Here is a 13946-nt window from a genome sequence, read left to right as displayed (position 1 = left end):
AGAAGTGATTGTTGACCCAGGTGCTTCAAGAATAAGCTCAGGACGTGGAATTGTTTCTCTAAAGTTTTCTGTTTCATGGGAAAATTTCTATTGTGGAAACCCAAATCCTTAAATGACAGAAATGTACTGATGCTTTACTCCTTTTCATGACACCGCAAAGTGCTAAAATACTATTGGGAAAGACTGCAGGTAAAGCAATAATTACAACATATAGTTTTTCTGTTTTTAAGAAGTAGCAGTTTTGCCTTTTTTCTGCTAATAAGCATGTTGCATTTATTATGAAGACCTTTCTAGTTGTGCTTTTAATGAAGAAAGTACTATTTAGACTCTAGCAGACAGGATGATGTGGCTGATATTGTAAGGTAGTTATTAGGTAATGGAAGTGGATGTTTGATGTTACATTTAAAAAAATGCATTACTCGTTGGTCATCAGTATTTTATAGGCTAGAGCAGGAGTGGGCAACCCCAGGCCTTAAGGGCCGGTGTCCCTGCAGGTTTTAGATGTGTCCTTGATCCAACACAGCTGATTTAAATGGCTAAATTACCTCCTCAACATGTCTTGAAGTTCTCCAGAGGCCTGGTAATGAACTTATCATTTGATTCATGTGTGTTGACCAAGAGTAATATCTAAAACCTGCAGGACACCGGCCCTTGAGGGCCGGTGTCCTGTTGCCCACTCCTGCCCTAGAGTAAATACAAAATTTAGTTTTTAAATGATAATTTTAGTGTCGAAAAAAGCATGAAGTGAAGTAGGCTAAAAGAAAAAGAAAACAAAAAGAAACAAAGTCAGTAATATCTATCACTGTGGAAAGAGTTACAAAACCATTTCTAAGGCTTTGGGACTCCACTGAACCACAAAGAGCCATTATCCACACAACGACATCTGAAGAACTCCACGGCTAACTTGTCAAAGTTCGTGATTCAACAGTAAGAAAGAGGCTGGGCGAAAATGGCCTCCATGTGAGAGATCCAAGGAGAAACCCACTGTTGACCAAACGGAAAACAGTCTCACATTTGCCACAAAACATCATTGGAAGGTTTGAGTCCCGTTCCATCTGGTGTAAAACTAACTAAAAGGATCATACCAACAGTCAAACATGGTGGTGGAAGTTATGTGGCTGCTTTGCTTCTTCAGGACCTGGATGACTTGCTGTAATTGACTGAACCTGACTTCTACCAGAAAACCCTGAAAGATAATGTCCAGCTATCAGCTTGTACCCTTCAACTGAAGCAAAATTGGGTTGTGCAGCGGGACAATGATCTGACACACAGCAGCAAGGCCATCTCTGAATGGCTCTAAATGACAAACTGTTGGTTTTGAAGTGGCCCAGTCACAGTCCGGTCTCCAATCTGATTGAGATTCTTTGACATGACCTTCAACAAGCCGTACATGCTCAAACAACCACCTCCAGGGTGGCTGAATTCAAACAAAGAAGAGTGGGCTTGAGTTTTTCACCTCTTCCACAGTGAGGTGAAAAACTCATTGCCAGTTATCTTAAGTGCTCAATTTCAGTTCATGCTGCCAAGGATGGCGCTACCAGTTATTAGGGGTAGGGGGCAATTATTTTTTTCTCAAAATGCTTTTTTTCCCTAATTATCAAATTTCAAAACTGCATTTTGAATTACTATTATTATCTATTATTATTATCCTTCTCCTTTTTCCCTTATTCTCAGAGTTTGCAGCATAAATTCTGTTGTTATCCAGCGAGCACCTCTGATGTCGTCAGCTAATGCTATCCAGGGAGATTCAAACTCTCTTACACAGACACACAAAGACACACAAATGTATAAAGCGCCTGTAAGGGAAATTATAGCAGCAAAATGGGGGCTCAGTGATTCCAGCTGTTTATTCATGGCATAAGATAATGAGATATTCTCTTCAAAAGGTTTGAGACACTGTAAGTTTATTAGCAAACCAAGAGTCTGAAAGAATTCTGAATAAAAATCTACAACTGTGGGCTTGCTGCTTAAACTTTCCAAACTGAATGGAAATGTCTTATCTAACACAGAGCACAGGTAAAACAACACTGGCTAGTAACTGGTAGTAGTTCATGAGATGACCTGGTGACGCAGAGCTTCTGATAAGTGAAGAAAAATTTATCCTGAGGAAACCTCACCAGACTCAGACTGTTTGTTTATTTAATGAAAAAAAACCTTTTCAGTCAAAGGAAATGCATTTCAGTCCAAAAAATGAAACCCTAGAATAAGTAAATTGCTCCCAACTGCTTGTCTTTGTGTTCGCTTCCCTTATCAATGGTTTTTGACTCCACCATCATTGCAAATACTTTAAAAAAAAAAAAAAAAAAAAATAATAGCTTCACCTTATTTACTTTCTTTTTGCAAATGAAAGGAAAATATTACAACCAGACAGAGGGAGGACATGGTTTACCTTGCTTTGCATAATAACTACAAAACAGCAAGTTTAGCTCGAAATAAACATCCAGCTTTTGTGATTGTAGTGAGAGTTTTAGGGGGAGTGTTTGAACTGTTTTAAGGCTTATAAGCTATATTAGGCTAAACCTGGAAACATGGTTAATAAGCAAGGTATAATCTGTCGAAAGGTTAAAATAATAACAATAATTTTTAAAAAGTGCATACCAACACTTTCAAATTGGATGTTATAGCAGTTTCTCTATGAACAGCATAGCTGTTTAGTAAGCTATCATCAAGTCAATTAAACTTCTGCTTCTATGGTGTTGGTATGGTGTTAGAGTTGGAGTTGTCTCGAGACCCTTACCATTTTACCAGCGAGTTGATATTATTGGCTGATATTAACATTTTGCCGAAATATCAATATTGGAATTTATTAAAACGATCAGCGTTTATTTCAGAATGCCAGATTTTAAAATCACCAAATATCAGTGTTAAAAATCTCTGGTCGGGCTCTGCCAGGGACGACTGTGTTCTCAGTGAACAGGTTAAACCAATCGTTTGCAAACTACTTCCACTATGTCCCACTTTAGAAGTCAATAATAGTTCACACGCCTCATATTTTAAACATTTTTTATAAATCAACAATATAAAAGAAAATTTCAGTATGCACGAAAGTATCAGCAATTTAATTTTTTATCATATTCATTCAATACAGACTCGGGGTTTTTAGCCTGGTCACCCAAGCCCAAACTGACGTTTTTCTGTCCCACCCCCACAGTTTGAGAACAACTTTGTTAAACTAATGAGTGTTTAACCAGAATAACTGCATATGCTGCCTCTGGTGTGTATACCAAGCTTCGCTAGCTGCGTCCTCGCTCTGTTTTCAACCTTTCTTGACGTCTTGACGACTTGATACTCCCTTTAGGCATTTATTTTGGGTTAAGACCAGATACATATCTGAAGGAAGGTTACGGAGGCCATAACTTTATATAAATGATCAGTAATTCATAAAAACTGAATGTTTGCAGCCAGTTAAATCTCATAAGAATCATTTAAAAAGTTTGCTGACTTTTCACCAGAAAGAGGTTTTAAAAATCTTTTTTCCCCACAGATTTATTTCTAGTACACATGCCCCAAGTTTCATCTACACCTCTACCCAGATTTCTGATACAATCACTTCTCTTACCCTGCATTGCTCTGTAATGAATGTTAATATGCTAATCATGTGAATGATCAGCCATTAGAAACAAGCAGACGTACCATCATCATCTTTACTATGACGGTTTAAACCAGTCAACTCATTTATATGTTTCCTAGGTTGACTGTTGAGATGAGATGTGATCATAATTAAAAAATGTAACATTTTTTGTTATATATTAGTTTGACTTTAAAGTCATCTTCTCATACACCTTTGAACAGCTGCCAGTGCTGCTGATTTAAATCCCTGGAAACGACATTGTGCGTTCTGTGATTTCACCATGATCCAAGTTCAGCGACTCAAGTGTGCACAGAGAGCAAACCTCAGCTTGTGTCAAACTGAAAACACTTTCTTGAAGAGGATCATTGTTGTATTGAATTATGATACAGGGACTACATGTTCTTTTCCCCTCTCGTTCTCTTGTTGAAATGTCCAGTTTCCAGCACAGCACATCACCTAAGTTTTATAAACAGGAGCATACCTGCTGGGGGGTTTTGGGGGTGGGCGGGGCTTGAGCTGTCAGCGCAGAGTTCTCCTTTATAGCTGTGAAGTATCTGTGAGAGAATATTGAGCTGGAATGACCTGCACTGCCGTGTGTGTCTGTGAGCCCCCACGGCTCATGAAAAATGCTACAGGTTTGTGGCCACGACAGCATAATCGTTTCTCACCACCTGCCTCACCGCCAGATTTATCTTCCTGCAACTTCCCCCACTTTCATACAATTTAATTCAGGGGTGTCAAACTCAAATACACAGTGGGCCAAAATTCAAAACTGGAACAATGTCGCGGGCTAACGTTAATATTTATTGAAATATATTTATTCCTCCAGATATAAGAATGAATCTTTTCTTATGGACTCAAAACACGTTTTGCTGAAAAACTGAATATGGAACAAGCAAAGCTTAATACTAAACAATATATATATTAGCTGTATAATACCAGTAGGCCAGCTCTAATAGTAATTTGGTATGGCTTCGCGGGCCAAATGTAATTAGGCTGCGGGCCAGAGTTTGACACCTATGATTTAATTCAAGTTGATCGTCATTTTGACACAGCGGAGGATCCAGCGTGCGCACAGAGGCACTTAAATTAGTCCAGAGATATACGAGAAGATGCCCTTGAAGGACAGATCGTCTACATTTAAATCTAATGCTGTTTTTGATTTGTAGAAGTGTAATCCCAGAACTTTGTGATCGCATCTCGTAAAAGAGGTATGGTTGGCAGCTTCTATAGTTGGGTTTACAGCATTCTCCAATAGATTTCGCTTCAAGATTTCTATTCATCAAGTGCCGTATCTCTGCCTTGCCAATACCTCTGATGTAACAACCGACCATGAGATTAATAGAGGTTTTCTCTGACTTTAAAAGCCTTGTTCAACACATGGTAACACCAGCTGTGTGTGTGTTGGATCTGAATCGGTAAATATTGAACAGCTTTTACATTTCCTCTCTCCTAAAGAGTTCCTCTTGTTCCTTTTGTCCCCACCCTTAGGGAGAGTTTCTTTCTTCTCTTCTGGCTCAGAGAACCTCCACCGCGTGGAGAAGGTAATGTGGGGGACACGCTACGCCATCACTGTGTCCTTCACCTGCGACCCTGCACACGCCATCTCTGACCCTGCCCTGCCATGAGGCAACCACGGATGATGGATGACGGCACTGCCCACTGGTTCCGATAGGCCCTGCAACAAAGAGGCAGAATAGGCAGGAATTAAGAACAAGGGGAAGGAAAAAGAGCTTTTACATGGATTTTTACATTGGTATTCTGTAGCTGCTCGGTCAATATCTTCAATTTTCTCCGTTTATTTTTCAAGTATTGACTTGCTGATGGTGCAGCAGGGGGAAAAAAGAGCCACATGTGGTCTCCCTCTGTGCTTTCCTGTTTGTTACGCACCCTTGTGTTTTTATCCTGTTTTCTACAGAAATGTCTTTTTTTCCTGCACCATCTTAATCGCTGGTTTTAAGGGTTTTTCAGTTCCCCTGCAGGCTTTCTGCCAAAGCAGGATTGTTTTCTGCCTTTCTGTTTATTATTTTAAGAGAGCTGCTGATTCCCTGAAGAAGAGATCTGAAACTTATGAACTGCCAACTGAATAATCAACGTTTCATCACCAAGTACCACTCATACCCCGTCCTATGACCTGTTGAGGTATTTTCTTCTAAGAAGAACCGTCTCTCTGTCCTGTTCGTTTGCTTTTTCCTACCTTATGCTTCTGTGCAGTCTTGAGGATGTTTTGAAATAAAATGACATCAAAAGTTTGCCTGGTTTTGTTAGTCATGCTTCTCTGTACTTTTCTATTTTAAAACCAGCAGCCTGGAATATTAAACCTTTATGTATTACTACTTTTTAAATTCAATTAACCAGTGTTATACCCGTCTCTGCTCCTGCTGATTGCTACTAGAGTCTTATCCGCCCTTCCTTTGTGAGCCAGCCACTTGAGGAATCTCTTGATTGATCTGAGACTATCATGTGGTTGGGAATTCATCATCCTCGCCTTTCTTATTTTTCACACAGCTGCACCGAACCACCCACCGTTTCCATTCTCATTTTTTCTTTATCGATTCTGGAGTTTTTTGATTTTAGGATCCATAATTTTGTGTTTATTTTATATGTCAACACCCATTTCAGTTTTTATGCTCTGATGTGATTTTAAATGTTAATGCGTTCATGTGTTTGGGGCTTTTTCTTTTTTTTTTCTTTTAAAGGTAGAATCAGAAACAAAATGTCAGCCAGCCATCAAAGAAAGAAAGAAAGAGAAAGTCAAAATATTATTACGTGGTGTCATTTTCCATTAAAAAAAAAAAAAGCAAAACAAAAAAACGGCTCTTCATGTCATTTAAAATAACAGCAGGTTTTTTTACACTTAATAAATGCAAACAGCTGTTTACTTCTGTTAATGTCAACACACTAGGACAATCTTTTAGCGTATATTTAAAATCAGCTGTGCAATTCTGCACTAAAAGCATTCATTTTTAGGCACTAGGTTCACTTGTATATAGTTGACTCATTAACATAAATATGCTAGTAAACTTCTCTTTGTGTGCAACAGTCTGATGCATGTCCAATATTCGCTTTCTTTTTTAGCTCTTTTTGTTTCTGTTCCAGCTCCTACTGAAAATATCAGGCTGTGTAGATAAATTCTGAAAAACCCCAAACTAATTTTGTTTGGGTGTTGTTGGTTGTGTACGTTGCACATTGGACTATCACAGATTTTTAGTTTTAAATTAAAAATACCTGCACGATAAAGCAGAATAAATGAATAGATGAATGGTAAATGAAGAATGCTCGTAAAGGTCATGAAAAACTGAAGTGAGGTGATGCTTCCCTGTTAGTTTGTTGCTAACAATTGCAACTTTTGTGCTACAGAAAGACGTGCCAGTTGCACACTGGTTCTCAAAAATGTAAGTATACATTTATAATGTATCATTAGTGAGCACACATATTCAAAAGCTGTGACTGAAACATTTTTTCTCACACTTTTCTCACCTTGCTGCACAGCTGTTAGCACATTCACTGGTGATATAAAGAACAGAGGTAAGTCTTTCTAGGCTGTGCAGGGCTGTGTGGGAGTTTATTTGAAATGAGCATGGTGTTGGGTCACTGTGCAGTAGCACATATATATACATTGCATATTTATATATATTTATGCTCTGATGTGACAGGGTCACACAGCTGTAAATGGCAGCGCCTTGTTCAGAGTTTATAACTGATCTGATAAAGATGGCCACGTATGAATTTACTAATAAAGAAGCCATTGATCACCTCTACCCTTATAAATAATGGTTCCAGTCACTGTACTCTTCATCTATTACTGTTGTGGTGACATTTCCACATGGAACTGTTAATAAATATAAACATAAATGAAATGGTCAAATATATATATTGTAGCTGCTTCCGCGTAATCAGCTTTAGCTAGCAAACTAATTCGGCACACTTCACAAACTTCTAAGACAAATTTTTGCAAAAGAATCTTCCAACTCGTACTTTTCTGGCTAATGATGCTGAAAGATGCCAAAGCTTTATTTAAAAACAAAACAAAAAAACAGATAAGAAATTGCGTTGTCCTTGTACTGCAGGTTGGGAGGCTTTGCTGTGGTTGGAATGTAAATTTGATCAGACAATTATGAATTGATTATTCATGATTGATTATGAATAAAACTGAATTGAATTGATGTCAGCTTTTTTCCCTCTAAAGTGACATACTGTGATCACTTGCTAGCTGATTACGTTAAGGTTGTACTAGCCTATATTAAAGCAGACACACACAGTTTTTTCATTTCCTTATATCTTTCCTGTTGGTTTGAACAGACTGGAAAAACAAACACTGCCTTCGGATCTCTTTAAATATCAAGGACACTGCTTCTAAATGTGATTTATTTTAGTTGCTGATACTGTGTGGGAAAGGAATTGAGCCAATAGTTGATTGTAAATGACCCGTCTGGCCTTGCCCGACAATAACACAGTAAATACTTCTACTTAGTAATAACTATTATCATGCATGTCAGGATAAATTTCTGCAGGAGTGGGTGTAATTGATTTGGACTGCAAATAAATGTAGGGTGCAGACTGTGCCAAGTATTATTTTTAAGGCTTTGACAGCTGTAGGCATTGATGCAGGATCAGTTGAGGCCTATTTAAGGTAATTTAAACAAAGAACAGACTCTCTGTAGAACATATTGCCCTCAGCAGTGTTTTATCATGATATGGGTTGTGTAATTAATAGTCTAGATGTGACTGATTATTTCAGGTGTTATCATTGGCTTGTGCCAACTGGCGCCATTAGATAGTCTCTGCAAGGCTTAAACAGGACTCCGACTCTAGTGATCTGTCTAAATTCCACTTTAATGAAATGCAGGGAAACAGCCGCCAATATAAACAGTTCACACAGAGCTGTAAACCGCTGGAAGTTACTGTAATGTTTAATGTAATGTAATATTCTGCAGACACAGACAGCAGTATTATCTGTACCACATTACAGTAAAGAAAGAATTTAGCACTGTGTGCTTTAGGAAGGATTTTCTCCCTTTTTTCCTTCATTCACAAGCTCAAAAACCTGCTGAGCTTTACATGGAGGTTAGACACTGAATTATGGCTTTGTTTATAGGAATTTTGGATACCTTACTGCTGATGATTGTCTGCTAAGATGTAAGATAAAAAAAACAATTACACACTAAAAAAAAAGTGTGCTTGCACCTCTGCTGAAACTAAACAGGATCAAATGGCACAAATTTCTTCAAGACCTTTAACGTCCATTGTTCTAATTTCTCTTTTGGGATTAACGTATTACATTTTTACAGGAAACCCAAAAGTGGCTCTCAAGCTAACGCTTAGAAGAAATCTACAAATCCAAGCTAAACTTCTCAGCTCGAATGTATGCAGATTTAAGCTGCTAAATCCCACACAGACCTGGTCTTATCCAGAATTTTCAAACTTCTGCAAAGTTTTGTCAGTCAATATGTGGAGAAAGGAAGAAAAAGAAAGAAAGGGTGGGGGATTTCCATATCTGTGATTTGACAATTTGACATGCAAACACAAAAAGGTCAGTGTACCAAAGTGCCCAGTCCCACCTGGGACATGATTTGCAAAATGTCACACTTCTAGATATTCAGATATGTTTTAGAATGACAGGAAATCTGTCACTAATGACATTTTTCTTTTACTGCCTAGACGTGCATAAATTTTCCACCACTCTCGGTCTGTAACAGTCTTTTTTTCCATGCTTCTTATGAATCTAAGAAGACAGTGGCTTTACAGCTGAAGGCTGCGTGAGCTGGAAACAACATGCCAGATTAGAGTGAAGAGCTGTCTTAATTAAAGACCGTGAACTCTTCATAAAACACAGGCACTTTATGCATCTGTTGTTAGCATGCTTGCCACTGAGGCCTTCCAACCTCAAAACTTTTGCAGTAATTGTTAATGGGTGCAGGTGCTATGCTATTAACTGTGTTATTACCACACAAACACTACAGCATGAAAGGAAGTCCTGTCTGTCCATTCAGGTAAGTGGGCCACAGTTCAGCCTAGTAAACAGAGCGCACAAAGCCTGGATGCGAGCACGCTGAGGAGTAGGTGTTTTGGCTCAGGTTTTACCACAGCAGCAAAAGTGTGTTTGCCTCCGCAGGTGGATGCATGCAAATTCAATGGCAGTGACATGCCATGTGTGTGCTTCTTTTTCTCTTCTTTTTCCATTTCCTGCCAAAATTCAGGATTCCAATTAAATATTCAGAAAATTATCTCTGTTGCTAATCGTTTTTCCTTGATGGTGATGGGGAACGTCTTAAAGTAAGACGTAAGGGAGAATTTATAAGGACTTAGGAAAAGATAATTATAGTGCTCAGAGGGTTTAGCTCATACTTGTTTGCTTAATAATGTGATGGCTCTGCAGTTAAAATCAGTAAACTGTATATAAAAGATGAACCAAGGTTCCTGGCATTTGAAATTCATTGAACCTGCATTCTTTCTAATGACCAGCAGGAGGTGCATTTCTGATTGGGATAAGAAGAAGTCAGAAAATGTAAGATTTTTGATGTTGATATTTGGTGATTTAAAAAAATGACATACTGCACAATATTTTGTTTCTTTCAGACACAAAACAAATGCATCTTCCTAACATTTGTTACGTGTAGTTATTCATGACTCCCTACTAGGAAAATAAGACTATGTATCTTAAACATAAACTGGTTTTATTGGAACAACAAATTGTACCTTGCTTATATACTCTGAATAATTCTGCTCACATTAACCGATTATCATGTTTGAGGCATTTTAAACGGGTGTGCTGGTCCTGGTGAACAAACTATACAACATCAACACTCATTACATAATCACTGAAGGGTGTTTCTTCCATCTGTTCTTTTTAAATTTTCTTTAAAAAAATTTTTAAAGTTACACTCAACTGTGTTGATGAGTGACTTCAGTAAAGTCTTTGCCTATTAGCTTATATTATCTGTAGTTTTAAGTCCTCTTGCAACATGATCATGCAACAATTTTCTAATTTTCAGTTCTACTTTGGACCAGATTTACTAAAACGGGACAAAGTAGCGTGTGAGGGCATGATTAGCTCTATGGATGATTGTCACTCTTTGTAAATACCAACAGTACTTTTTACAATTTACACCAAAACCCAGTTTATGCTGGGGCAGTGCGTTAATAAATCTTGCCCTTAGAGTCAAAAAGGATGATGAAAATGCTTAGCTCAATTGAGTGACGTCATTGTGGCCATCTTTTTTATACAGTCTATGGTTTAAACTAGCATTAGATACACGCTCCTCTATTTGTGTTCTTAGAGTGTTTCTTCATGTAGGCTTGCATAATTGTGTACAAGTAATGATAGTAACACTCAAATTAAATAGCTGTTTTAACAGATACTCGTGCTGCTATCCAATCAGATGTTTTTTTCCCCACTAAAGAGATGATCCCCTTATTTTCATTTTTCCTTTATTAAGGTTTTTAGCATCTCTGAAGTAAAATCAATTAATAAGTTCTAAAAGCTGATAATACAGCAACTCAGAATGAGGACACAATTAACACAAATTAGGTCCACTTCAGCTTGATTGTTTTAATGTGGGTAATTATATTCATTTGTAGAACACTTTTTTAAAATCCGCTTTACAAAGTGCTTCACACAAGGGAACAAATTCAAATCTAGCAGGTTTTAGTAGAGTAGTGCAATACTCCTCGTTCACCTGTGGGTTACAACTGGAAAAAAGCCGCATTTTACAATGTGAAACATGTCGCTTATCAGTTATGTTGATCTGCTGTTTTTGTGACAGTCGGATGCTGTCTTACTTTGAAGAAGTTATCTCCTTCACTCTCATAAGGGATGTTCCAGTGTCTTCTACTAAAGGAGGTAAGAAAGGAAATACTAAAGCACCTTCCTTTGTTTTCAGAGAATTTGACCAGCTCTTATTATGGCTGTCACACAACACATCGAGGTCAATTCACCTGTTTAGATGTAGGCTCATCACCCCTCCACCCTTTTTATCAAACATGGTTCTGTAAATTATGGTCAAACGTCACCACTCTGGTCTCATCTGTCCAAAGCCCCATTGTTCTAGAAGTCTTGCTGTTTGTTCAGATACAACTTTGTAAACCTGGACTGTGCTGCAATGTTCTTTTTAGAAAGAAGAGACTTTATCCTGACAATCCTTCCATGTAAGCCGTAATTATTGAGTCTTTTTTTTTTAAATATTGTGCCGTCTTTAACTTTAACATGCTAACTGAGGCTTTTAGATTTGGAGATGTAGCTCTTTGTTCTTTGGATTTCCTGGGACCACCACTCTGAAGATTAGCAGCTGTCTTGAGTGTTTTCGACTTTCCACAGATAGATGGGCAACAGTTGCTTCTTTAAGATTGTTGCTGGTGTGTTTTGTTTCCTGCTTGATATTGTGTTAACACACCTCAACATTCCAGATCACCAAACTGCCCCAAATTCTGCTTTTATAGAGGCACTCACACTTGCTGATGACCAGTAAGTCAAGTGTATTTAATTAGCAGCACCTGCCTGCTGCAGTAGGCAGGTGCTGCTGTCATATTCCTATGACAGCGGTGAGGGTGTACTTAGTTTTTCCACACACTGTTTCTACATTTTGGGTTAAAAAAATATGATGCAGTGTAATATTTCATGTTTTGTTTTTCATCTGAGGTTGTATTTACCTGGTTTTAAGACCTGCTATGGATCAAATCAGCTCATAGTGACCTGACATATTGTAATTGTATGTCTATAAATTTGTTTTTTATTTATTTTTTGTCAGAAAACTGCAAATGTGAAACATTTATTATCCTTAAATGGAGGGTAATTAAGAAATGTGATCATCGCATAGTATGCCCACCAGAATGGCTTTAACTCAGCTGTTTATGATCCTTTTTTCACTATCTGCAGCGCATGCAGCAGAGTAGCATCATAGCTGAGCAGCAATGAGTTTAAGTCCTTGACCAGTTTGTGAGATGCAATGCTATAAACTAAAAACAAAAGAAATAAACAACAACAACAAAAAAATCAGTTTTCCCATTCCAACGTAGTTCAAACATTCTCTCTGTGTATATGCAAATATAATATTGGATGTCAGATGTAGTAGTGGTGAGAGTATATACTTGTTAGAGCAGTCCAGTACCTCTATGAAGGAATAACACAGAAGGTGGGACAAAAAAATCTATGCCCTAATCAGATTATTTTTATTGTTATTCGTTTTTTTTATTTACTGTGTGGGAATTTGATTACATGTGAATGTATTTCGGGACGTCCCTGGTTTGTAGTGTAGGCGTGTCAGTAGGAGGTTAAACCTGCAAAAGCACAAGTTCTGACTGCCCCCTTTATTTAACTGCTCTAACACAAATAATGTAATGTCAGATTAAAACACCCTTAAATTAAACATTCAAATGTGCTTCTTAAAATCACTTCTGCGTTTAAGAGGTGCTTCAGCTTCTCTAATTACCGCCGCGGCCTTGTACTGCAACACAGCACCGCAGGAAGAGTTCTTCCACTGAGGCTGAGCTGCAGGAGCGCAGCAGAGGGGGAGAGAGAGAGTGGCTCCGTGGGCTGTCCATCATGGACTGTTAGGTATTTTAGTACCATGGTAGCATTTACTGGATATTGTTTTATAGTGACATTATACAGGAAAACTCTGTCATTCAATAAGGCCCCTTTGTTTTAGTTATTTTTCTCTTTGACCCAAGAATTGATGTGTGAGAATCACAGGCTGGTACAAGGTTGAAATACCACAGAGATCACTCCCTCAGCTACATTAGTTTCTTAATCTTTTAGACGCCTGTTGAAGGCCAAATGGTTTGTTTCAGATTTCACTAATGTAAGAACTCTTCGTTTTGTGCCTTGAAAATATGTCGCTGAGATAATCACAATTGTAGCTGAACTAATAAACTACACAAAGGATGCTTCTTCACCCAAGGGCAGGAAGACACTGCCTTATCTTGGTCTGTACTGGTTTAAACTGATAAATCTGCTGTCTCATGAATTTTACCCTCTATATAAACTGTTGTACTTGTGAATAAAGTTGAGTCACTTTGGGAAGACAATCTAAAGCAGTCTCTGTTTTCTTGTTCTCCCAAGCTGCTCCCGAGCTGCTCGTACTAACACGCTGAATGGCATGCTTGAATATTACTTGAGAATATATTTGACTGTGTTACAGACTAAGGGACATTCTCTGCTGATAGGTGAAGGTACATTCTCTGCTGATAGACGTCCACGCCTCGGAGGAAGCCGATCCACGGAGTAGGCCCTGGAAACAGTTTCCTTCATGGACAGAATAAAATAACAAACAACATATGTGTGACCAAAGAACAGCCGCACTTTAAAATGACAGAAAACAAACTTTGGCTGCTTCCTGCTTTATGCGTAACGGAGACATCACCGCCTACCTGTCGC

The 13946-nt window shown here is 38.2% G+C and overlaps 1 protein-coding gene across 1 annotated transcript in view; it reads left to right on the top strand.

Annotated features, from left to right (window-relative positions):
* ogfod3 (2-oxoglutarate and iron dependent oxygenase domain containing 3) overlaps positions 1–5823 on the top strand; it is a 32812-nt gene extending 26989 nt beyond the window's left edge. Inside the window, exon 9 of the mRNA XM_085283866.1 lies at positions 5063–5823. Coding sequence (XP_085139992.1) covers positions 5063–5199 — 137 coding nt within the window. The 3' untranslated portion in view covers positions 5200–5823. The remainder of the gene's footprint in view (positions 1–5062) is intronic.
* The last annotated feature ends 8123 nt before the right edge of the window (positions 5824–13946 follow it).

This window comes from Mchenga conophoros, linkage group LG8, assembly GCF_057382185.1.
Source record: "Mchenga conophoros isolate Kocher_MC1m ecotype Shallow Benthic linkage group LG8, M_conophoros_male_GT1.1, whole genome shotgun sequence".
Lineage (NCBI taxonomy): Eukaryota > Metazoa > Chordata > Actinopteri > Cichliformes > Cichlidae > Mchenga > Mchenga conophoros.
This window is presented reverse-complemented; position numbering and strand designations above follow the sequence as displayed.